The sequence below is a fragment of the Terrapene carolina genome, unplaced genomic scaffold, assembly GCF_002925995.2.
Source record: "Terrapene carolina triunguis isolate 2854851 unplaced genomic scaffold, T_m_triunguis-2.0 Scaffold96, whole genome shotgun sequence".
Lineage (NCBI taxonomy): Eukaryota > Metazoa > Chordata > Testudines > Emydidae > Terrapene > Terrapene triunguis.
Window position 1 is genome coordinate 37,371,553 of NW_020664447.1, and position 27,285 is coordinate 37,398,837.

General features: G+C 39.4%; 1 protein-coding gene across 3 annotated transcripts in view; it reads left to right on the forward strand.

Annotated features, from left to right (window-relative positions):
* Positions 1-27,285, forward strand: part of SIPA1L1 (signal induced proliferation associated 1 like 1) — a 388,229-nt gene that overhangs the window by 352,363 nt on the left and 8,581 nt on the right. For all 3 annotated transcript variants that reach the window (XM_024218824.3, XM_026651467.2, XM_026651466.2), the window contains 6 exons: positions 5,139-5,263; positions 11,842-11,960; positions 14,836-15,281; positions 21,765-22,004; positions 23,031-23,196; positions 26,397-26,619. In XM_024218824.3, the coding sequence (XP_024074592.2) occupies positions 5,139-5,263; positions 11,842-11,960; positions 14,836-15,281; positions 21,765-22,004; positions 23,031-23,196; positions 26,397-26,619 (1,319 nt within the window). The remainder of the gene's footprint in view (positions 1-5,138; positions 5,264-11,841; positions 11,961-14,835; positions 15,282-21,764; positions 22,005-23,030; positions 23,197-26,396; positions 26,620-27,285) is intronic.

The window sequence follows — 27,285 nt, forward strand, 5'->3', positions numbered from 1 at the left end:
TAGGTGCTGTGGCCTTCCCCTGTTGCAGAGTAGGTTCCCTCCTGCACACCAACACAAAGGCCCAGATTCAGAAAAGCATCCCTATTCAGGACAGATAAGGATTGTTCTGAATAAGGATTGATTTATGCATGTGCCTAAGTGTTGTCCTGAATCATCCCAAAGTGCACAAAAGTCCTTTCTTAGCCCATTTCACTGTACAAATTATTCATGCACATACCTATAGTGGATCCTTCTTTGCTGAGCATTTTACAAGTTCAGAAAACAAAACCACACTTGCGTACTTTAAATTAACTGTTTTAAAAGATTAATAATTCTGTCAAATCAAACCATGTTGCACTGGAATAATGAAATGAACAATGATAAGAAATGGCACTGATCCTCAAAACAGGCAATTTGTTTGGCAAATTTACCTTTCAGAGCACAATGACGTAGCTGTAGAAACTGTTTAGAAAAACTAGCAAGATTTTTTTTTTCTGATGGGGAAAAATACCGTGCCCCTCTCAGTCTCCTCCCCATTGTTCTCATGCTGAACCATATTTGCTAAAGCTGTCCAAAAATTCACCTCCAGGTATAAAAACAAAGCATGAAAAATTTCAGCCTGAAAGATGAAAGTTTCAGAATACGAGTAATTGAAAATAGAGGGTAGGATGAAAACTTTATCCAGCAATATTTATTGTAACCGTAACTGGTGATCCTTCTACTTTATTGGTCCTGATCATTCCCCATTAAAAACAATGGCAAAAGCCTCATTCACTTCAGCAGTATCCAGATGGGGTTTGCTATATATATTATAGATATATGTTTCATGTACACTTCTGTTTGTATTGTATGGTTTTTATGTATATGTATGAATGTTAATAGAATGTAAAAAAGGAGTATAAAACAACGAATGAATGTTTTTCCTTTTCTGGCTGTATGAAATAAACTATTTTCCTGTGTTCCTTTGGGAATTAAAGATGCATTTCTGCTGTTTTCATGAGGCCTGTGACAACTTTTATAATGTAAGTGGCATAAAAGATACCACTACAACCAGCACTAATTATTTCCTAGTTTAATTAGTAAGTTTTAAATGGCCTAGTTAATAAAAAATAAATAAATAAACAAGTTTGTTGCATCTTAATTAGTAGGGGAATGATTAGATTTCACCAAGATTAACAAACCGTATTTTCATAGATCTCAGATGTCCTCTTTGATAAAAATACACCATAAATTAAGCAAAGCATATTACATTGCGCTTGATGATGAATATTGATATCAAGGATGTTAAATAGGAGAACATTATGTGAAGAATAAAATATTGATGCTGCACAATTTGATAAATGAGTTTTTAGATCTTGAACTTCTCTTTTAAATACTGTTTCTAATTACTCCTTTTTTATTTTTGGTAGCATGGACAGATACCCACTACCAGATGTTACCATTGTTTCAATAGTCACTCAGCTAATGTTTAGGGAAGTGATCAGCTTTTTAAAAAAAATATAAAATCCATACATCTCTAATGTAATTTGTTAATACAGTAATACTTGTTTGAAAATCTTTCACAATGTTTAATTTAAACAATTCCCATTATCTCTTGGATTACGAGGTAGAATTCTGTATATCCTTTAAAGTTTACGGGATGTTGATGGGAAGGAAATTATAGGACAGAATGGAGACCTCCACACAGCATGACCTCGCACCTACAGTGGGTGTGAGGTTACACTGTGCAGAGGATGCCATTTTGCATGCAGGTGTACAGTTGCATGCCTGACTAAATATGTGATGGCATGCCACTGGTTGGCCGGTTTCCATTTCAGTATTAGGGATCACCTGGGAAGGCCTATGTTTGGCAGGGTGGGATGTGTTTATTCTCATTTCAACTGTTATGTTAAGTAGTTGGAACTGGGGAAATTCCATGATGTGAATTATTGTGAAGTGTACAAAGCTTATCTACTGTTGCTGTTCATCGGTTTTAATGGTTGTTTTGTGTGGTTTTATTTTTTTTTTTTTTTATTTTAAATTCTGAATATGTTTATGAAATCCTTCAAGTAATGGTCCAGCCATCAATAGAAGGTCTGAATCTAATATTTAAACTGCAGTATTAAAATCATACAACATGTTACATTTATAGATATTGATGGATAAAGGAGGATCCTGTGTATTCCACAATTGTTTAGCAGTGGAATTTGCCAGAATCCATCCTTTGCTTGTGTTTCAGAATCTAGGCTTTCATTTAAATAAAAAAAGGTTTTAGTTTTCATGGCTGCAAATAGAACACTACAAATATGTGCTGAGTGTAAAATTATTACCTTGTGTCTCCTTGAATCTGCAGACAACCTGAAAGGATAGTTCGGAGATGGGAGTTGCTCCAGTACCTCTCAGAACAGTATCCCTTTATTCATTTCGAAATATAATACAAATTTCAATGTCAAATTAACTGTTTCACAGCTGATCATTTTAACATCCCACAAACTTTAATGGATTCATCCCACAAACTTTAACTATCTTCCACACCTCACATCTTTCCAGATGCCAAAAGCCCCAACTGTCCACCCTTAACTGCCAAAATCATTTGCTTCTATGTTAGTTATGCATTTTCAGTACATAACTCTGCAGCATATTTGAAAATTAAAAATTTTGGGGCAGCATGAAAACATTTAATATCATATTAAATAAGGGGGGGAGATACTATAATGGCTATTTTTCATTTTCATATATAATTAAATAAAACTTCAATTTTTGTGTGTGATTTTCCTGAAGTTGTTACAGAATCTCCAGTCCGCTCCACTGGAGTATCTTTGAATACTTAGGGTCTTGCCCCAGAATTTAGGTCAAGGTTACTATGGTGTATACAGGGCCTTGACTACAATTGAATTTAAGTGGGAAACATAGTCACCTGTCTCTGTTCATTTTTAAGATCTCTTTACTCCTCTCCTCCCTATCTACATTCCTTGCAGCTACTGTGCAGATTAGTACCACATCCTGAATGCCTGGCCTTTTATAAATGACCCCTTGTTTCTGTACCTTCTTGATATGCTTTTGAGTTGCTTTTTGCTGCGGATTTCTGCTTGTCAGGTACTTGCTTATTGAACAGACATATACAACACCATAATTTGAATACATTATATTCAGTGTCTTAATGAATTTGATTGACAGATCTCATCATGATATAACTTTCAATCAGGCCTGTGCTCTTTAGTCAGTCACGGTATGTCAGCACTCCAGTAAAACACCTACAACTGGCCTGTCTCAGCTGACTCAGGCTCAGGGGGCTTAGACAGCGGAGCTATAAAATTGCAGTGTAGCTATTCCAGCTTGGGCTGGAGCCTGGGCTCTGGGAACCTGCAATGGGGGAGGGTCCCAGAGCCCAGGCTCCAGCCTGAGTCCAAACATCTACAGTCCAGTTTTATAGCTTTGCAGCCTGCACCCCATGAGTCTGAGCCAGTTGACATAGGCCAGCTGTGGGTGTTTATTGCAGTGTAGACATACCCTTAGGCACTTTTGAAAATCCCACCCAAAAATGTGTGTGGAAATTAAGGAAAAACAATGGCTTCAGATATTCATCTATTTCAGCCAAAGCTGATCCATTATCTCAAAGCCACAAGTTTGAAACTAACCCAAATCAGTCATTCACCATAAATTACCCAGGTAATGGCTATTCCATGGCCCATGTGGAATGCATTGGTGCTTTCAATCTAGTTATTAATGGACAAATGCCCACATCCCAAAAATCACTACTACTGTTGCCATGTAGTGACATGCTGGTCACCGCAGCAGATAAGCCAAGGATAAAATAGTCTATGAAATCTGTAAAACCTCACAGCCCACTTTAATGGCAGTGTAGGGAAATTCATGCGGTCACTCCCTATGTTGTACTTGTGTGGCTAGATAGCACTTCATGGTCTAGGACTGTTGATCCAGCACCTTTTAAATACTTAATTTTTCAAAAGAGCCTAAGTGAGTTGGGGCCACAGTTCCACTGGCTTTCAGTAAAACTTGTAATCTTTAAATCACACCTTTAGTGAATGAAATCAGATTTTAAAAAGTTCTGCTTTGATATGAAATTGGTGCTTGAATAAAAAAGAATTCTAATTCAGCCTTTGGAGGCATCGTTAACCCATTGGACTTCCTCATGACTGGTTATGTGACAAACCAATCAGGTATTGGACCAACTTCTGTTGGTGGAAGGTACAAGCTTTCAAGCTGAACGGAGATCTTCCTCAGCTCTGTGTACCTTCCACCAACAGAACTTGGTGCAGTAAAAGCTATTACCTCCCCAACCTTGTCTCTCATATCCTGGGACCAACATGGCTACAGCAACACTGAAAACCAGTCATTGTTAAACAACCTATTGCCCCCCTAATTTTTCACTCATTTTTGGCTGAAGAATTAAAAATCTCATGTTGATGCCTATTGGGGTGGGAAATTGCAAAAAACAAATTCAATTATGATATAAACTTTCAACTTTTTCCTGGGTGCCACTTGTTTGTGACAAATAGTTCTCTCGAAACCAGTGCTTCATTTGTAATGAAAAAGGTGTGCTGGGGCTCAAGCAGTTTTTTTTTACATTCATAACTGATGCAGCGAGCCCAGAGGTGCCGGGGCTATGAACTGCCAAGCCCAGAGGTGCCGGGGCTATAAACTGCCAAGCTAGAGGTGCCAGGGCTTAGCCTTGGCAAGGCCTGGCACAAAGTAAGCAGTGCTCAAACTCAACAATAGTCAACTGAAAAAGGTGAACCTACTGTTTACATTAGTAAAAACAACTAACACTTTATTGAACCTTCCAGAATACATCTTGCAACAAAATAATTTAGCATATTTTAAGCACAGAAAAAGTTCATCTGACTTAGCATGCTGACTGGTACACAGTTAGGACCAATTTTTGGTAATTTTTAACTGATACGAGGGGTTCTTGAACAGAGGTGCTCAGTAAATTAATGGTTTAATATGTATACTGTGTATTTTATAAATAAAAGGTAGCAAGTGACCCCCAACAACTGAAAGGAAAAGCATTAAAAATCCCACAAGAAGCTGTTTCTGGATTGCTGGGTCAAGTTACTTGATGTAATAACCGTTTTTCTGTAAATGCTATTCTTCTACATGGGATTTAAGCATAATTAAAACTGTTGTCTACCTTTGTTTTGGGGACACTACAACAGGTTCGGAATGAGTCGTAGATCCCCTGCCTCCATTGACAGGCAGAACACGCAGACAGATACTGGTGGCAGCGGCAAATCCACACCAAGCTGGCAGAGGAGTGAGGATAGCATTGCTGACCAGATGGGTAGGTAATTTCTGCAGTAAGCAAATGGTGTTAACCACAAGGTGACTTTGGCACTATATTTCTCCAGGCAGTGGGAGAAGCTTCTAAAGCACTGTATTTTCTCTTTGTGAATGTTACTCTTATTAATCTGAATGAATGATTAGATCTTAGGCTTGGTCTACACTTACCCCCCAATTCGAACTAAGGTACGCAACTTCAGCTACGTGAATAACGTAGCTGAAATTAGTTCGAACTTACCTCGGTCCAGACGCGGCAGGCAGGCTCCCCCGTCGACTCCGCGGTACTCCTCTCGTCTAGCAGGAGTACCACAGTCGACGGCGAGCACTTCCGGGTTCGACTTATCTCGTCCAGACAAGACGCGATAAGTCGAACCCAGAAGTTCGATTTCCAGCCACCGAACTAGCGGCTAGGTATAGACGTACCCTTAGATATACTTCAGTCTGTTTCTTTGAGACCTCTGAGTATCACCTGAGGAAGAACTGCAGTTATTGTGAGGCTAAACCTTCCATAATTCTCCCACTCTCTGGAACACCATGTCCTTAAGAACTGGTTGGATAGACACGCTTATTAGTTTGTCTTGCTGTTGAAGACTTGTTTGACCACACCTACTCTCCCCAGTGGTTCGACTTGGTTTAATTTTCGCTTAGTTTATCTTAAGTGTTTGTGATTTTCCCTTTTAAATGGTGCTATATAAATGCAAATTCAATGTTTGATCATTGAAGCTATAAAAATCCCATGTACAAAATGGAAAAAAATGCAATTAAAGTTTAAGTAGTGAAATAAATCTGTAGCTTGGTTAAAATTGCCTTCTAGCAGTGTATACATTTTCTTTGCATTTTGCAATTAAGTTGTCAGCTGAAGAAATATATTAACTACATAAAACAGCTGGGTACTGAAGATTTGCACTGTTAAGCCCTCCTTTGGAGTTTCAGTACATAGACCTTTTCCTTCTTTATATATCGCTGTTATGCACTGAGGTGACAACTTGACACTAGTTGATACCAATGAGAGTCTGACACTGATACAAGTTTTGCCCTACAATAGCCAACCAATTACATTGTTACAATATGACTAGTTTGGTCAAGGTTGCTATTTTTTTTTAATTCCTCCGTTGTTAAAGGTTAGTAGGAATTTAGGACATTTTAGGACCAAGGAATTGAAGCTACTCTTGTAAGTCCATAACTTTCCCAACCTTGTCTGCACATAAGATCTTCTTACTGCATTGTAGTTTGCTATTATTCCTATATAAATGTGCTAGTCTTGAACACAGAAGAAAGGATTCAGTGAATGCAGCAGGCATTTGGGAAGTTTTGCATTGTGATTCTCAGGTTCTGAAGACGTACTTTTTTCCAGTAACTTCAGAGCCTCAGTGAGCTGTGCCTTATTAATGAAGCCATCTGTCATCCCTTTCTCCTTTTAACATGGAAAACCTGTGATTATACTCATCTGTTGTTCTCATTTTTACAGAATGATTTTTAATTGCATATGTTTTCATACTGTTGTGATGGTAACGACACATGTAAAACTGATCTCTTGTTCAGCATTACTTCTGCAGCTTCTCTGTTGTGTATTGGTGCTGGCATTGAACAGAGCAGCCAGCAGGTTCTGCTGTGGAATGTTAGGTGCTACAGTATTGGCTTAATGAAAATGAAAGGAGCAGTAAAAATTGTGCTTCTGGTGGGAAAGGTGGTTCCAACATCCGTCAAAAGCAAAGAGAGAGGATACAGGACTATTTCTCAGTATCTCTCTTGGGTAGTGTCCTGCATTCAGACAGTTCTGACTGTAAACTGCATCTCTGGCCAGAAGCTGTAATTCCAGTTCTGATGAGTCTATGTAGCAGTTTGGTTCACCACAAAATAAGTAGAATTCTTTAGCTTTAAGAAGGCAATATTAGGGTTTGTTAATAGGTAGGACATAAGGCACAGTAGGTTCACACACAGCTGTTTCTGCCTCACCCTAGACTTTAAAGAATGTTTGTCCATTGCACCAAATCACCATTTTGTCACGTTTACCAGAGTAAGAGGACTCATTAGGGTTAGAATGATAACAATGCTCTAGATAAAGATTGAGAGAGAGTAGCTATATTGAGGAAGTTTGGTTAGCTCTCATCTGTACTTTGCCCAGTTGCAACTGGTTGACCAAGCTTGCGAATGCCTTATGCTACACTTGATGGCATTACTGTTTGTCTGTGGGTAGGAAGGTAACATGATAACTTCTGAATGCTGCATTCAATCAATTCCAATCTTTCAGGGAATGGTCTAGCCATCAGTAACCAGAACACTATTGATTTGGGGAAAAATTATTGGTGGCAGAGTTTGGGGGACCATGGTATGTGGGGAAGAGGGAAAACAGCCCCTGGCATGGGTGGAAGGTGGGACTGAGGGGCAGATAAGGCCTCTGGCATAGGAGGAAGGGGGAATTATGAACATTGAAGGAAGTGGGAATGGGGGTGCACGTAGAGCCCTTAGCAGGGGGGAGACCCTAGTATAGGGGGAAGGGTAAATGGGGAGCAGACAGACTCGCCTTCAGGAAGAAGAGATGAAGGGAATGGGGGCAAACACAGAGCCCCTGCCATGGGGGCAGAATAGGAGACCCTGAAATGGAGGAAGGGGGTCACACAGAACCCCTGGTGGAAGAAGAGATTGGAAGAACCTAGTATGGGGGAAGGAGGAGACACAGCCATGGGGAAAGGGCAGCACACAGAGCCCTTGGGATGGGCTAAGTGAGAAATTGGGGGCACACAGAGACATGGGCAAAAAGGGGAGAAGGGAGGCTGTGGGAACGGGGGTGCACACAGATCTGCCAGCATAGTGGGGGAGAATGGGGAACCCTGGTATGGGAGGAGGGAGAATGGGTGGATCACACAGAACCCTTGGCAGCAGGGGAGATTGGGTGACATTTCAAGGGAATCCCTGAGACAGTGCGGGATAGGAGAGTGGCATTTAGGGAGCTCGTGAGGTGGAATGGAGGGATTCAAAGAGCCCCTGGAAAGTGCGATAAACTCAGCCTACAAAAACTATGAAGTGTGTGACCCTCTAGTACTCTAAGTTCCTTGGTTTTTGTAAGCACAAATTTCTCTTAAATGTTGCATTTTAAGAATGCGGAGTATTCAGTATCTCTAAAAGGTCCATGTGAAGAACTGTCACCAAGACCCATCCTCTTTTAGCTCTTTGAAAACAAATATATACTGCTGGGGAACACTCCATGCAAGACCTCTATACTTCTATAGCGACCTCTCAGAAAAGAATTAACTGCTTTTTATATTCAAACACCTCCTTATCCACTTACCTTAAATTGATATAAAGCACACTTAAACCAACTACAAGTGTCCACTTAAGGAGATTGCCCACATTTAATTAATTCCGTTTCTAAATTGTTTTAGTTAAATTGGTACAACTTTCTCATGTAGACAAGGCCAAATATATGCTGTTTCTTCTTCAAGTCATTGCAGAACTGTATTCCACTCAGGTGTGCATGCGCCCAATGCACGGAAGTCAGAGAATTTTGCTTAGCAGTCCCTGTTGGGACAGCACTTGCACCCTGTTGCCCTCATAGCCTCTTCCATACCTATATCAGGGTGACACTACTCTGACCCCTTCCCCCCCAGTTCCTTCTCACTGCCCGCAGCTTGAGTTGGAGCTTCCCATGTGGATTTTACCTCTCGGTTTCTGACAACAACGGTGCGATTGTCTGTAAATTGTTAATTAGCAATACCCTTGTAGTCAGTTTAGGAATTAGTTCTGTTTATAGTGTTATATAGTACTATGCCCTCACCAGGATTTAAGCTCCATCCTTGTTGTGGGGTGGCATTTCCAAATAACAATCCCCATATATGTTTGTTGTGTTTTAGGGGAGAGAGACAATAAAGAGTACTCCATTTGCCATTCCTTTAAGAAAAGCACTCAAGTTGCCTTGGACTTGTGTTTAAAACAGCACCTCATGGAACAAGCCATGAAGCCAGATTTGGCCCTCTGCAGATCACCAGGGCCATCAGTCTTCAGAGCTGGTGTGGACCCTGGATAGGCCACCAGATTCAGACCCTTCTCAGAGAAAAGGGGACCAGTCCCCTTCATCTGCTCCCCCAAGGAAGAGAACTCATAAAACTAATCAGAGCCACTCCCGGGCTCAAAGAGACTCTTCCTCCTCTTCTAAGACACTGCCATGTCTCAGTGAAGAGGGCTTCTTGGCTGCAGAACTCCGGCATTGCTCTGTACATAAAACCAGACCATAGAAGAAATACCAGTTGATGGACAGTCTTTGTTTTCTGAAAAGACACATGAGAAGTTTCATATTTTATGAACTCCAGGCTATGTTACGGTTTCTCTCCGAGTATCCTCAAGCTGAAGTTGGACCATGCCAAACTGATTCTCATTGCACCAGGTTGGCCAAGACAGTGTTCATTTTTTGACCTCAGTCTGTCCGTTCAAACTCCCAGATCTTGTGTTTATCTTCCCAACCTAGTGACTCTACACCATGGCCAGGTTGCACATCTGGCACTGAGCAGTGTTACACTTCACAGCATGGACGGTGGATGGCTAGGTGAGAATGAAGATCAATGTTCAGAAGCAATTAGGAGAGTTCTAATCATCTACTAGTACTACCTGTTTGGCCAAGCGGAAACATTTTTCAGTTTGGTCAATAAGAGAATGTTAACTTGTGTTCAGGAGATTTGGATTACTTATTACATTTGAAGTCCTTGGATCTGGCTCTTATCTTGTTGAGGGGCCACTTGGCGACGATCTTGGCATTCCATCCTCCAATCCAAGGGAGGTCAGTTTTCTCAAACTTCATGGTAGTGAGATTTCTGAAAGGCACTTTCTACCTGTGAAGGAAACCAGTCCCATTGTGGGACCTCAATACTGTACTAGCCGCCCTCATGGGTCCTCCATTTGAGTTAGTAGAATCATGCTTCTTGTCTCTCATTTCCCCAAAGACAGCCTTTCTTATTGCTATAACTTCTGCAAAAAGAGTAAGCAAACTGCAAGCCCTTATAGCATAGCCTCTATATACACAGTTCTTCAAAGACAAAGTGACCCTGAGGCCACATCCAAAGATTTTTGTCAAAAAAAGTTTTGCAGTTTCACCTTAACCACGCTATCCACTTACCTGTATTCTTTCCTAAGACACACTTGAATGCAGATGAACAGCAGCTTCGTATGTTAGATATGAGATCGTGCCTGACATTCTGTCTGGAAAGAATTAAATCATTTTGTTCATTACCACCTCAGCTCTTTGTGTCTTGTGTGGATCATATGAAAGGTCAGCCAGTATCTGGGCAGATGATTTTCTAGGTCGATAACTTCCTGCATTACCACAGCTTATGGAGTAGTTCAGACCACACCCCTACAGTCCTTACAGGCTCATTCAACAAGGGCTCAAGCCTCGTCAATTGCATTTTTCAGTGATATTTCAATCTTGGACATTTGCAGAGCTGCTGCATGGTTTTCTGTACATTCTTTTGCCAAACCTTATGTGATTACCACAGCAACTAGGTCAGATGGGAAAGGAAGTCAGTTGGGAAGGCAGTTCTGCAGTCATTGTTTAAGAAGACTCCAAACCCTATCTCCTACCAGTATTGTTTGTGAGTCACCTCAGTGGAAGACATGTCTGCAACCAGTTGAAGAAAAAACTGTTACTTACCTGTACTATAACTTGTTCTTCAAGATGTGGGTGCAGATATGTATTCCACAACCCACCCTTTGTCCTAGTCTTGGATTTTGGTGCAAAGGAGCTGAGGGAGGTTGGGGCGGTGCTGCCCTTATTTAGCCGTGGGAGGGGCTATGAAGGCCAGAGGGCATGAACATTGCCCCAGTGGGTACTACAAAGCAAAGTTCTCTTGCTTCGATGGGCTGGGTACATATGCACCTGAGTGGAATACACATTGGCACCCACATCTTGAAGAACAAGTTACACTACAGATCAGTAACCAGATTTTCATGGAGTACAGTCAAAACCATTGAGTGGTATAGAAGTAGTACGACAGATGATATTGCTATTTAGGACTAGACAATAGATTCTTTTAAAAATATCTGTTTCTTTATAGATGGTTTGATGAGAAATAATTGGGGTACTTATACAAGATATGCTTGAAGTTCAAGGGGAAATAAATGTGTATAGTTAAGTGATCACTGTAACTTGTCTGTTCTGCCTTGCTTGCAGTACAACTAAACAGGGATGGACCTCAAGCTTTGTAATGTATTGTTCTCTGGCCATGTGAACAAAGAGACATTCATTTTCATGGTATGCCAGCACCTGGTTTAATATCCTGGCCCCATCCTCTTGGACACTTGAGGCACAATCCTCACCTGATGTAAATATTCATGGCTTCATTGACTTCAGTGGAGCTGTACTGATTTACTACGGGTGAGGACTTGGCACTTGGTTGTTCACATGCGGTTTGTATACCATACATTCTGTATTTTGAAATAAATTTATGACTGAATGTCCAAAGGTTTTGGTTAATGACAGCAGTGGGGAAAATCAAACTGTAACATCAGATTTCAAGTTTTCTTAATTTGTCTCACATGCCCCTACAGTGCATATACTGTGTAAGTGCAATGTTGCTTACTGTATTGCAGAACCCACATGCCATCTCCCAGCTGTATCAAAAGTACTGCCATCCTTCAGAGACAGTCCCAGTGGAAGACTGATGAGGCAGGATCCTGTTGTTCACTTGTCTCCAAATAAGCAGGGTCATGTAAGTTAATTTATTAAAAATTATTTTTAAATGTTTGCCCAAAAGGCCTGGGTGCCGTTCAAAGGCTAAGTATCTTTCAAAAACATAATGATAAAATCAGCAAAAAAACATACTCCTCTGTTAGACTATAGAGGAGTCAGCAAAGCAGATCTGTTGCCTTTTCAGTATTCCAGAAGCTAAGCACGGCTTTAATAGCAAATTTCTTAGCAGGAACATTTTACTGCCAATTGAACAGCAGGTTTTTGGTCTGGTACCTGGTGATAAGCAGAGGATTTGTGAGAACTTTGATTATTCCCAAAGGAAGTATCCTTTGTAAATCCCGCTAGCTAGTCCCAGGCTACAGATGCAAGACTTGGGGAACTTACCAAAAATGCTTCATATGGCAATGTTTAGAAGTTTGGCGCAGCAGTCCATACACATACGTTGAAATATAAATAGCACTTCCCTTGCCTCTATACTTGTTTTTTTTTTAATTTTCCTTTCTTTATCTAGTCTCTCTCATTTATTTCCTTTAAATGTGATGATAACTTTTTCCCTAGTTGGAAAAGTTCTTCCATAATAGCTGCTGGAGTCCTGCCTGGAGGAGTTTTTCTTACCTTTATACATATGTTCAATCGCTGAATAGAAAACTACATCTTTCTGACCCTGTAGAACTGGGTAGGAACACCCTTTGGAGCTTGTCAGACATGCATCTGTTTGTGAAGCGTGCAGCATTCCCAACGTCTGCCAGCCCTGAAAGGGAGAGATCCAGATTAGAAATCAAATTTGGGTCCCCTGCAATGGAAAACCAAGTGCTGTTACAAAGGCACCCTTAAACTTTCCACCAGTGTGAAACATTTGGTCAGTTACAGTAATAGTCCCAACCTTTAAAACTGCAAATTCCATTAGAACCAAAAGAATCTTTCAAACTGGTGAAGCTTTTTAAGTGCATCCACAGTATCAGGCCACTTAGAGGGAGTGTGTGTGTGTGTGTGTGTGTGTAATTTATATAAATATAAAATATTGTGTGTGTGTATGTGTGTGTGTGTATATATATATATATATATATATAATTTCCTTATTACATAGTTATCTAAACTAAATTGCTTGATTATGCTGAAATGATCAACTGTGTTGACTTATGCACAAATAACATTCCCATACAGATATTTGTTTACGATTTGCTGTTGCTAACCAGCACTCTGTTTTGCACATAGTTGGCACTTCTGCTACTGGTGTGCTGCAAAATTCTTTTATTACCAGCTAGTAAAAACATTCCTTTATAAAAGTGATGATGGCCTATCTTCATGCGCTCAGCAGTATGAACCAGTTTTTGCATGTTGATACATTTGGTCTTTATATTGACACAGCTGAACAGATGTCGAGATGGGAAATGACTTGTATGTAATAAATAAGGCCAAAGAGAAATGTAGGACTGGAAAAATGGAACTAAACTGAACTTGAGGTCCCTTTGTCCTACATTTCTATGATAAATTAATATTTGCATTGTTGTAATTTAATGTTTGCTTTGCTGTTATTTATTCTTGTAAATTGATGGATAGTAGGAAGAGAAACAGCCTTACTGAAGACTAAAATAGTTGAAACGGAAGATATTTAGGAATTAGAATCAATTTAATGACTGTTACTCCAAATTTTATATGAATTCTTACTTTAGGACATCAACAAATCGGAGAGAGAGTGAGATTCCTGATACTGTGTGGATCCATGCTTATTTCTCCTTCCTCCAGCCTCCACAAAATTCTATATGTATTTCGTAGCCCCTTGGCCCAGAGCCTGAGCTGTGCTTGGTGCAATGGGCTCCATGGAGAGAGGAGGGGTTTGGGAAGGAAGGAAGGAAACGTAATAAAGGTGGCTTTAAACAACCTTTTCACCCCTTCTCCTTCTTCCGACCATCTAACCACCAAATATGTGTCTTGCATAAAGTATAGCAGCTTCAGACCTGATTATATGGATGAGCAGAACATCCAGAATTGCATTTGATAGGAATTAAAAACAAGAAATTCAGAAGGGATATGAACCCTCATGCTTCAGGCATTAGTCAACCACTAACTGATAATGGGGGATAGGAAGAAATTTCCTTTATAATCAAGTTATTTCACAAAAGCCCACAATGAAGTTTAAAGCATTCATTTAAAGCATCTGGCACTGGCTGCTGTCAGAGAATAATGAACTAGATAAACTCTGGTCTGGTTATTCCTCTGTTCCTCCTTTTGCTCACTGCACTGAAGCCTCTTTTCTTGCAACTCTGCCTTTTGAAGGTGATACTTTCAAAACCAAATAACACATTTCAGTGTTTATTTGCAAAGGAGATTGCTGCTGAGGAAGCAGTGAGCTTTCTAGTAAAGGGGGATCTGAGTAGTCAGAGATGCCCATTCTGTCCTTTCTCAAACTTTTGGGTAAGTAATCAGATTATTAAAATAACACACACTTCAGCTGTGGATTGATGGGTTCTCATGTTCTAAATCACCTTAAAATGAGCATCTGTGCTGTCTTTAATTATAAGCACTTTGAAGAATTGGGCACTTTTCTACTGTTATGCAGTTGCAATTGAATATCACAAGTTTAAACGTGAATGGTCAGTTTTTCTTGTGAGTGGGCTTAGGACAGGTGACTGAATTTAAAGTAAATGGTGTAAAAATATTGTGGGGTAAATTAGACTTTTTCTGATAAATTAAGGCATGACCGCCCAAGGTCATACTAAGGCTTTAAAATGGGCATTAAACTGATGGCCTGAGTTATGTCTGTGAATTTTAGACTTTCTAAGTCCCCCCCCCAGACTTGTGTAAAAGTAGAGCTCCCATAGTGCAGTTGTTCCTTCTTTGTCTTTTCTTCATCATGATCATTCTGAATTAAAGCCATGAAAATTTTTTTGTAGTCTGACAGCCACTACTCCAGCCACTCCAGTAGCAATACTCTCTCCAGCAATGCCTCCAGTGCCCATAGTGATGAGAAATGGTATGACAGTGGCGATCGCACTGAGTCAGAGCTGAACAGCTACAACTACCTTCAAGGGACTTCAGCTGATAGTGGCATAGATACCACCTCATATGGCCCCAGCCATGGCAGCACAGCTTCTCTGGGAACCTCAGCAACGTCTCCTCGATCAGGGCTTACAAAGGAGAAAGTGACACCACTGTGGCATAGTTCCAGTGAAGTAGTCTCCATCGCAGACAGGACTTTAGAAAAAGAAAGCCATGTTGTAGACCGGAAGACGGAGTCTTCACTAAGCCTGGATATTCACACGAAGAGTCAACCAGCCTCCAATCCTTTAACAAGAGAGAACAGTGCTTATAGTCTTAGTGATGCTGTTTCCCACACAAGGTAATTTTCTCTCAAGTCATGACTGATGCCCCTTCCACCTTCACTTTCTCTCTCTTTAACGTATCAGAGATGAGAAGTGAGTGTTAAGGGAAAATTGTGTGCCTATTTTGGCTAACCCAGAGGTTTGAAAGATCCCACTGCATAAGGTGTTTGACAGTGGACAGTGCGTGTGGTATTTGTTTCTCCCACTGGTGGGTCTAGTCAGTCTAAGGAGTGTGTGAATATTTGTGATAGCAGGAACATGCTCCACTCTACCACTGTTACACATGATGTAAGATTTTAGTATGATAGGTGTATTATAGGGAACATCGTGCAAGCATTGCTTTTCAAATCATTGTCAACAAGGGGATAAATAAATTTAACAATACCCATTTGATTTTGGAATTTTTGTTTCTTTTTTTCAAGTGGTGGTTTCATACAGGAAAATATAGCTGTACATTTGCTTCCTCTCTCCATGCCCCCCAATCTTTTTGTTAAGAAACTTGGGAGGTAGTGCTATCTAACATATACAGTAAGGGACAAGGAAATGAGGAGACCTTGAGTCTAGTACCCACTCTGCTACTGACTGTGTATGTGACATAGGACAGTCGCTTTACCTTTTTCTTTCAGTTTCTCCATTTGTAAAACGAAGATAATGAACATCTTTGTAAAGTGCTTTGAGCTCCTTAGATGAAAGGCACTCATTCTACAAATGAATCATAAAAATTAGAGGTGAAAAAAATTCAGATCTTCTAGCTTAATTCCCAAAATACTAAATATAATTATTTTAAAAATGTTATTAATCATTGTAAGAAGAAAAATGCATTTATGCATAGTACTAAGCAAAAACAACAAATCTGCAAGGGAAAGCATTTATCATTTTTTTTTCCTTCCTGGTTTTAGGCAGGCAGTTGCATTTATTGTTGTTTGTATTAATTTCTTTGTATTTTTAAGAGATAGCTAAAATATCTAGTGGGCTGGAGGGTAGAAAATATAATGCTAACAGTTCTTCAGTCTAACAGTTCTGTTAGAGGAGAAATGAGATGAAGCAAAGCTGGAGATTTAACATCCAGTTTAACAGCTTCTGACACTGTAGCTGCAAGTTGGGTTTGTTACAGTCTGCAATGCAGTGAATGATTTCCTTGCACTCAGTGTCATGGTAATTTCAGTTAGGGATTTTGTTAATGGGGTTCCATCCTATTCTATCTGTGTTCTAGGCCTGGTCCACACTAACCCCCCACTTCAAACTAAGGTACGCAAATTCAGCTACGTTAATAACGTAGCTGAATTCAAAGTACCTTAGTTCGAACTTACTGCGGGTCCAGACGCGGCAGGCAGGCTCCCCCATCGATGCCGCGTACTCCTCTCGCCGAGCTGGAGTACCGGCGTCGACGGTGAGCACTTCCGGGATCGATTTATCGCGTCTAGACAAGACGCGATAAATCGATACCAGAAGATCGATTGCTTACGGCCGGACCAGGAAGTAAGTGTAGACCTGCCCTTAGGGGCATTGTAGGCATTAAGTGCCTCCTTATGTAAGCATCTCTTTACACTTATTTTTTTACCTGACATTTATAACTTTTATTTTAAGACAATGCTGGAAAGTTACCAGCAACGTTTTTGTTTAGAAGAAATTTTTCAGAAAGGAGAAAAAGGGCCATGGTAAATCCCTGTGTTACATTAAGTACTAAAAGCTACATTGTGAAGACATTCCTAACAGTAAAAACATGTTTGGGCTCTTGAGGTTCTAGCATTCTCTCCTCCATGCAGCAAATAGTGTAAATAGAAAAGTAGAAATAAAAAAGTGGCAGAGAATGAAAAGAAAAAAGGAAACATGATACCATGAAATATAAGGGATATATAAACTGATACCAACTGATTGTAGGATTAGCGTGTCAAACCATCTCATTAATTCACTGTACTATAGCAATACGTCTCCAAACATGACACTTTTCTATGGTTTATTTGGTTTTACCCAATTCTCATTTCTCTAGTTACACTTAAATTGTTTGTTCCTGTAAATATTTTTTCAGAATGGTGTTAAATTTTCTTGATAAACTACTCTGGTTTTATACAAAATATAACAGTCTTGTTTTGCTTTCTTTGAAAACAAACAGAAGTACAGTTCTTTACACAGAGAAATGATATAGTAATCTGTAGAACAGAATTGAGGCACCCTAATTTGGAAATATGGTATTACAGTACCTTGCAAAATTAATGCACAGTATTTGGTCTGTTAGCCATGGAGAAAAAACAGGCTGCCTTGTATTCCTTCATTATTATTTGATAATTTTTGAACATTCAAAAATGTATTCAGTGCCTCAAAACAAAGTAAAAGAGCCTGCATTCTTGATTAGACAAGACACTGTCAGTGAGAGTTACTAGCAGGTAAGGAAGGAGAGAGGAAAGTCAAGAGTGACAAAAGAACATGCTGTTACTCAATAAGGCATGTACACATTTTGATGGTTCTACACACACCTTTTTTTTTTTTAATTTATTTTTTTTTAGCCTCCCCTTCACTTCTTGTAGGCTTACCTTGTGCCTACAGACCTAAAATACTTTTGGTATAATCTACAAAGGCAATCATTCCTAGCTGGAGGAAGAGGAACTTAGTTTGGTGACAAAATGAGTTGCAGAAAATAAAATAACTGCAAATTAGGGGTGTTTGTGCCTTTAGAAGACAGGGACAGTAATTAGTGTGCAGATCATTTGACAGTGCATAAAAGAACTTGTACCTGAGAATTGGTGGCAAAATGTAAATTATAGTGATTAAATTTTGTAGCAGTATTTCTGGCTGGGCTTTATTTTCCTTCTCCACCCCATGCCCAAAATCTCTATTGATGATTGTGCAGGTTTCTCATGGCATCCCAGGAGGACTGCATTAATGTAGGGTGGTAATTACACAGAATCATTATATCTGAACATCATTAACAGAAACCATATGCACTGATCATTTGAATTTCCTAAAATAAAAAAGGAAACATATTAATTACGTCAGACTTTCATTTGCTCCCTAGCTAAATGGTCTCTTGTGGTCTTCACTATCAAAACTAAAAACAAAATCCCTGATATTTCCATCTCAATGTGGTATTAAATTGCTTTTTAAAAAGTTGTATTTCATGATTGGACAATATTTTTATGTGTAGATGAGTAGAATCTAGGATTCTTTTATGGGTGTTGGAGGAAAAGATATTTTTTTATTCTTTCCTGTTACCACACTCAAGTTCAGTGTAAAAAAAAAAAAACCTTTTCTCAAGCCTGAGGGTTGTACTCCGCTCCCTTCAGAGACAATCAAACTGTTCAGACTGCCAGCTCGAACAATTTGAATCCCCCACTTTCTTCCCAGGAATTGAATGTGCTGTCTCTACAGTGCTTCCAGCCCCTTCTAGCCCATGTAGACTGACCCAAACTTGTGTCCCAAGCCTTCCGGTTCTATTCAGACAAACACCTTTACTTGTGCGGTGCTCCACTGACTGCAGAGTGTTTGCACTGTTATTCAGCAACTTGTAGATTGGGGACTTTTGATCCCTGTGTGTCAACAGCACAGTATGCTGCCACTAAAGTACCACGTTAATCCCTAGAATGTTCATGTTGTAATACTGAGCACCTCCAAAAATATTTAAAACTTGTATCTAAACAAGGACAAGTGGGGATCAGTGTAATATATAAATCAAGGGCATCAAAAAAATAAAAATTGTTGTGAGCTAACTTTTCTACCCCCTGCCACCCACTGTTCCTTGCATATTTCATGTGTTCTTTGCTGCTTGGATCTTATTTCATGTGTTTACTATACCCTCTTCAGTGAAACATCTTGATAACAATAGGTATAAACAAACGCATGGAATATATTTGGAAATTTATTTACAAACCCTCTCTTCCCTCCTCATTGATACCACTCCCTCTGTAACTCTCCATTAACACTAAAAATTCTGACAAATAATGGGAATATTAATATTCCTACACAAAAGGAAAAACCTCCAGTTCTCGAATGCACACTCCTTCTGAACTATAAAATATTTTAAAAACAAAATAGCCCCATGCAATTTTCTTTTAAGATGCGCATCCCAGCCGAGCACTTGATATTTTAACTTGATAATGGAGATGTCTCATAGATGGACTGGTTTCCACAGCATGTGTAGGAGTTTCTCTTTTCCAAAAAAAAAAAAAAAGGGCAAGCAACTTCTGAATTTCTTTCCTTACTTCTGCTCTGTTTCTTTAGCAGAAGTGATATTTGTGCAGGACATAAGTAGACAAGATTTGTGACGTGCAATTTCAGGTGGACTGTACTTTGACCCGCTATGGGCAAGCTGTTCCCAGTTTTTTTCAATCTGACTTTTACTGGCAGATAACTGGAAGAAATTATGATTGTCAGCTGTTTTTTATGGCCTGAACAGATTTAAAAAGAAAGTTTTGAATGGGAGCACAACTGGAAATCAGGAAAACTGAATTTTTTCGCACTAATTTTTGACCTTGGCAAATCATTTCTTATCTCTGACTCAGTTTCATTATCTACTATTAAAAAAAAAGAAATAACAATACCTTCTTTTGCAAAGGCCTTTGAAATTTACAATTGAAAATTGATATATAATATCAAATGTTCAGTATTATTATGAAGTGTGTAGACAATAGGTTACCATAAGTGATGCCTTAAATATCTTCTATAATTGTTTCAGTAACAAATGAGACAATGCACCTTCACATGACAGGATCACTGGAGAACTTGCTATCAGGCTAAAAATTTAGGGCTCATTCAACTACTAGCTAATTCAACCATCCATTTAATTTTTATTTCACAGTCAGAAAAGACCACTTTACACCAGAAACCTCATCTGTTTCAAATGCTAGAATTACTCACTCTCACACATTCACACACACACCCTCCAGTGCTCCAGTTACGGAGAAGACAATGCACATAAGTAATGTAGAAAATTGTCAAAGTCCTTAAAATATATGATGACATTCCAGGACCGAATCTATACCTGAGGTTTTGCTGTAGTTACAGATGCCTCCACCTTTTTAAAGCATAACATAATATATAGTCGTCTTAAAATTTGATGTTCTGATTCCTTCCTAGACCACATCTAACTTTCATATCAACATATAAATGAAAACTAGTTTTATCCAAGACCCTCTTCCTATGATGGAAACCAGCTGGAATAGTTTATCCTCATTCTATGCCTAGACAGATTATGTCAGGAATTAGAGGTATAAAAATCCATTCAATTTCAGTTAAGGCCCAGTCTGCTGGACAGCAAATTAATTGCCTAGTCGTTTTTCTTCTTTTTAATGAAACTGCTATTTACAGATTTGCTATTTACACAAAGTGATAGAAATAAGAAAATAACCTATTTAACCAACATTTTCCTTCTTTCCCCAATGTTACTTGCTCCCATATGCAACTGCCTTGAAATGACTAGGGAAAACTAGAATTTAATTCAGCTTCATGGGGTCAAGGTCCAGTCCATTTGGAATGCTGTTTAGGGGGAATATGTATTAGCCAAATGATTTCTTCCTCTTGATTAAATGCTCCTAGTAAGAGGGTGCAAAAAAAAAGGACTCCTCCTACTGTGATGAGCAATCCTATTTTTCCCCTTGAACTTTTAGAATTGAAAAGTAGGCTTTAAAATGCTAGGCACCCAAGCAACTGCATTGATCATGGCCTACATAACTCACAGACTTCACAGAAGAATGGTTCAGCTCTTGTAGAATCCTCAGGTCTTGGATCTCAATGAAGGTAAGTCCTCAATGTACAGTCAGTGCAGCCCTTCAGTACTGATGATGTTGCCCAGAGTCTTTCATCAAAGAAGTATTCAGTATATTCATCCACACTGATTCCTAGCAAACCAAAACTCTGGTTTCCTCGAACTACTAATCCTCTCTTTCCGGTCTCCAGCCTTTTTTGGTAATACTGAAATGAAACTTCTGTAACAGTAAAACGTTTGTGTCTGCAGGACTTTCAAACGCTTCCATTGTTATCACATAGTAGAGAGTGTTGTCTCATGGTGGCATTATCAGCTGTGCCAGCAGCAGACTCTGAATTATGTGTAATAATGAATAAGGCCAGTAATATATATCTTCTAGAGTTATATATCATTGGGATTTCTTTAATACTAAAAAAATCTCTTGGTATTGATAAGGCTGGTCTTGTGGATAAACTAGGTCTCTCACGTGGGTTCGCTTGCTAGCTCAGCCAAGACTTCTTGTGTTACCCTGAAGTCACTTAACCTCTCTGTGCCTTAGGTTTCCTATCTGTAAATTTGGGGTGATACTTTTGTAGCTCACAGGTGGCTTGTGAAGTTTAATTCATTCATTTTTAGAAAGTGCTCTGATGGAAGGCACGCGAGAACAGCACAGTATTATTATTATTAGCTTTACATCACAATAATAATAGTAATACTTTGTATTCCTGCTAACCAAATGCAGTTTTTAAAAAAGTTACATAAGATGCATACACACACACACACACTTAAGTTAAGCTTTGTCTTTGTTATGCTTCTCTCCCAGTACCATGAGCTCACGACACTCTGCCAGCCCAGTTGTTTTCACCAGTGCCAGAAGTTCACCTAAAGAAGAGATTCATTCTGCTACTTCCCCACAGCTCGCACCTTCTTTCTCCTCCTCCTCTTCCTCCTCCTCTGGTCCTAGGACTTTCTACCCTCGCCAGGGTGCTACTAGCAAGTACCTGATTGGATGGAAAAAACCTGGAGGGACAATAAACTCTGTGGGGTTTATGGATACCAGAAAGTAAGAGCGTTTTTTGGTTCTATTGTTTGGTTGTTAACTTAAACATGAAGAAGCACTGAAATCCAGAGAAGTGTCCTGTATGGAAGGTCCGATAGAATTTAATGAAATGATCAGACCTCTATAAAACTTTAGAATCTCTACCGTAGAATTCCATAGCGTGGCTTAAAAATTCCATAGCTTGGTTATCATTCTTCATTATTTAGTAAAAGTTTTTAAAGTAATTTCTATAGAAATTCTATAGAATGCTGTAGCTATCATCTTTATTAAATTGCAGAATTTTTCTTTAGAGAATTCTTAAATGAAACTCAAAATATTAATTGAACAAATGAAAAAAACATCCTCAACACTGAGTGTTTTTTCCCTTAGATTCTTCATTTTGTTCCCACATTCTAAATTTTGCATTAAGAGTTTTGTGATTTGGGGGTCTCAGATGACCTTGAAAGATGGAGGTTGGAAAAATGCATATCAGAACCATTGACCCACTACAGTGGAGATTCAAATGTCTGGGCAATTAGGGCTGCTTTGAAGTCATTATTGGTGTTAAGCACAGCATTCCCAGATGATGCCAGTAACTGTGCAATGGGCCACCGAAGGGAATGCTAGATAGAAGCTAAAATAAAAAGTATTTTGTACAAGTTATACACTGGAAGCCAGTTAAAAGAATAGGGACATTTGGTATGTTTAAGCATTCAGCTAGTATTTAACAGACTTTAGTTTATATATTTGTTCTTTGTGCAGAATACTCATTCTTTGAATAGGTACATTCCTTTAATAGGGAAATGTATTATGGTACTCTTTTCATGCATTGGAAGTTGATGCTTTCAACAGGTTTATTCCTTTAACAGGTTTCATTTATAATGGACTTTACTGTATTATACAAAACTAGATCTTAATCTTCCCATACCCTCCCTCTCTACCCCGTTTTTCCCTCTGAAAATCTTGATGATGCTTTACTGCTTATTACGTTCATAGACCAAGCCCTGAGTGGCTTTGGGTCCTGAACATGTCTGTTCCCTTCCCTTTAAGACGTCACCAGAGTGATGGCAATGAAATGGCCCATCCACGGTTGCGTGCATCAGCCAGAGATCTACGGGCATCACCAAAACGAGCATCCAAGTCCACTGTTGAGGAAGAGCTGAAGAAACTGATAGATCTTGACAGCCCAACGCCAGAGTCCCAGAAGAATTTTAAGGTATGCTGCAGAAATAGATCATCCTCTTTTGTCACTGTTAAGTGAAATTCAGGAGGCAGGTAGAGACCAGGGGACCAGCGCTCCATTGACTTCAGAGATCTATGCCAGTTTACGGCAGCTGAGGATCTGGACCCAATTACTTCCTTAGTGTCTGAGCGCATCAAGCATAAAGCATTGTTCATCACTGTTGGAAACAAAATAAAAGCCTAACTGAAACTGCAGTGTTGTGTACCTCATGGAAAATGTGAACACTGTCAACTCTAAGGAGAGTTGAAGGCATTCACCTCTTTACAGGAGCTTCTCAGCACCTCACAACATCCTATACGTTTCTCAGATGAAACTTTCCTGTTCTCATCCAGAACAACAAAACAAAATCCAAAATTTTAATCTTCCCTGAATTATTAACATGGACACAACGCTGGCCATTTGCCTCAGAGCTTATCAACTGCTGGAGGGTAGTACTTAGAGAATGGTTTTGGTATTCCAGCTGTTACAATGGTGTGGCAGTTTGTTGTGCCATCCTTTGAGGAGACTAACATACTTAATTGAAGAGAACACCTAAAACAAATATTTTACATACATACTAAATCCATTCAGAAAAATTTCCTAAGGTTTCATCAGAAATTTTACATACATACTAAATCCATTCAGAAAAATGTCCTAAGGTTTCATCAGAAATTGTAATAACTTAGTTTTAAATACTAATAAAATAGATCATTTTCAAGAGAGTGTTTTGATTTCTATAGTGTCTGTGTACTAAATCAATGATCAACAGTTCAGGCTCATCACCCAAGGCCCAAATGGTTTCCACAGCAACCATCCAAAAGAGAGAGCTTGCAACTTCTTTCTCTGTTTGTCAAAACCCAAAAAGTCTTATTAAAACTTGTAAGTAACAGATTCCGTATACAGATTTTTTCATATATTACCTTAGAGGCTAGAGAGAAAAAAGTTTGCCATGGGGAAGATTTTTTTTTTAACAGTATAGTGTTTTATAAGAGGAAGGAGGCATAAGGGGAAACACCCTCCTCCTGATCTGTAAACAGGCGCCTATTGTCTTTTCAAGAAATTCCATTTAAAATGTTAATTGTCCCAGGGATGGACCGTGAATAGCGTGTATCTTTTGTGAGCCTCTTTCTTTATTGACTATGCACAACGAGTTCAATCTTTCCAGTATCCTTCATTTTCTTGGTGACTGGGATCAGTGTGTCAGCTCAGCCTAGTGACCTGCTCAATTTTATCAATGCTATTATCTACCAATAATTAAAATAAATGTTAAAATTTAAACATAATTATCATTTCTACCCAGTGCACAATTTGTACTTCATGTTAGGTGAAGAAATGTGGCCCTCTTTAGCTACCTGAATCTTTTGTTTTTTGGCAGCAGCACTTCTTGTATTTGATAATCGAGAGGTCCTGTTTCCTGGTAGGATAGACAAGTTTTTTTGTCTCCTAAATATTTTTGCCTTCTCATCCCTTCCCTTCTCCCTGTCATCTTCAATTCTCCTGCCCATCTCTCCTTCCCTTCTCTTACTGCTTCTTCTCTCTTCACACCCTTCACCTCCATGCCACCTTCCTCTAACTCCCTGGTCACTCTCCTTTTCACTTCTCTGCTCACATTGTCTCTCCTCCCTAAATCCACCTCGTATTCAAATATTAATAGCCTAACAATTTCAAGGTCCAGCGCTAATCATGTTTCCAGTTTCTAATATTCGAGGCTGCAAGTGTTTCTACTCTGGGATGTCTAACACAAGGAGCACTGCAGGTGTTGCTCATTGAGCAGTGCCTGGTGTTGGCAATGGCTTCTTTTTTACCCTCTTCTCCTAGGGACAAGTATTGTGGGGCTTGGCTGGGTCATGACAAGAACCTGCCAGCTGGACTTTTGGTCCCAAAAGGAGAAAACAGAGTGGTTCTCTACCTAACATATATAAAACCCTTGTTCTTGACCCCTTGGTACCAAGAGTTGTTATTTTTCTAGTGCTCAGCCTTAAATGGAAAACTCACTTTGTGATGGTCATTTCAGACCTTCTGACACCCTAGCTATGAAATTAGCCCGTCTTATTTTTGTGGCAGCTGAGCCCCATAAACAGGTATAATTCCACATCTCAATGGGCACATAATTTTTATGTTTTCAAAAATCCCATTACGATGTCATTTCTGCTGTGGTAACTTTAGAGACCTGCTTTTTCCGCACCCTGAAATTCATCTTGCTCACCAAATGATCAACGTGTGTGTCTGTCCTAGTGTGGATGATCCCATGGAGGAGAACTGGCAGAATACACTATTAAAATGTATTAAATGCATGTAAAATGCATGTAAAATGTTTCTTTTCTGTTTTTTCAGATGGTATCAGCAAGTTTTAAAAACGTTTTAGCTACATTTGTGGTTCTTTATCCATAAACACAACACTTGCAGCAGATTTTAGCAGGGGCTTTTGATCTTTTTGATAAAAACATACTTCATTTTGGCAGATTGTCCTCCAATGTACAGAAGCAATAACCTTTCTCCTCCTCCCCGCTTCTGTCCCACCCTTCCGTGTGGGTTTTAATCACAGAAATAGAATACCGTCTGGTTAAATAACTTTTTATTTATTTATTTATTTGTGAACAGATAAGTATTTCTCTGTGCAAGAGAGCGCTCTCCAAAATGCACTTGATCATGTCTGCTCTAGGGATTTCAGTTAGTAGAGCTGTTTTTGTTTTGTTAATTTTTTCTCAAAGCTCTCTGAAGGATTTTAGTTTGTCAGACTTTCCTCATTGTTCTGTTACATGGGGCTTTGTAGCCAGCTGGCATCTTAGCCAGAGTGTGTGGAAGATAGCACAAGAGGTAGAACTCTTTGTTTTAGGTATCACTTAACTTGCTTCTGTAAATGTTTTCCCTAGTACATATGGTCTGGAGCTAATTTACAGAATCCATGAGGAGTTTTTTGAGATTAATGTCCTACAAGATGTCTGTTGAATGATAGAAATAGAAATTAGAGGTGGCAAAGATCTAATAGGACATCCAGACTTGATGTTCATCTAGAGAGAGCTGTTCATGTAGTACTTTGTCCCATCCAGTTTGACGAAGACTGGGTATGTTAAAGCCTGCTTCTTTATACGAATATAGATTGCTTTAATAAACACATGTAGTGTATGTTTGAAATGTTACCATGTACTGATGTCCTCTTAAGACTGTATAATCACACCTTTCCCTCCTCTCAGTCTCCGTTCCCTAGCACTCCTACCACAAAGCGTGCCTTGCAGAGGACTCTGTCAGATGAGAGTATTTACAGTGGTCAAAGGGAACACTTCTTCACCTCACGGGCCTCGCTCTTGGACCAAGCCCTGCCAAATGATGTCCTGTTCAGCAGCACATATCCTTCTCTCCCCAAGTCACTACCCTTACGAAGGCCATCATACACTTTAGGAATGAAGTCATTACATGGTAAGTATATGTCCAGCCTTATTACAGTAAAGGAGAGATGCCATGACAGTTATTTCTATTTGTTAATTGCATCTTGATTTTGCTAAAGTAAGGGGAGTCAAATCCCATGTCTCAGAATGTAAGCTGGATTTCCCCCCCATGGGTACAGCATTGCATAATAGGCCAGGTAAATAGTTTTGGGGAAGGAGTGGGGAAGTTTGCCTTTTTCTTTAGCATCACGTTTTCACCACTGCCAAAAGCAGGAATCAAGACTCGTTGGTCCAAAGATCCCGTCCTGGGTGTCATACAAGTAACTATTGCCTACTTCTGGTGTCCCCCGTTTTAATGTGTAGTTTATAGGCGCAAAGTACCACTGACAATGAATACCACTGAGGTGGATGAATGCCAGTGGACATTTGGAGGTACTAAAGCACTTAATAAATTCTTAATTCACCAAGTGATCCTGAATTCAAATCCTTGCACTACACACTGCAGAGTTTGGATTTACTTAAGCAATTTGATCAAGCATTAAACGGGTAACTGGAAAAAGTTTCCTTACTTAGTTTTTAAAAAATGTGCAGATGATACTGCAAATGCCCTCGTTACTGCAGTGAAGAGCATCAGTAATTTTATGCAGTATAATGTGGATTAAATTGTGCTGAATCCCTTGCTGCTGACAGGGGTGAG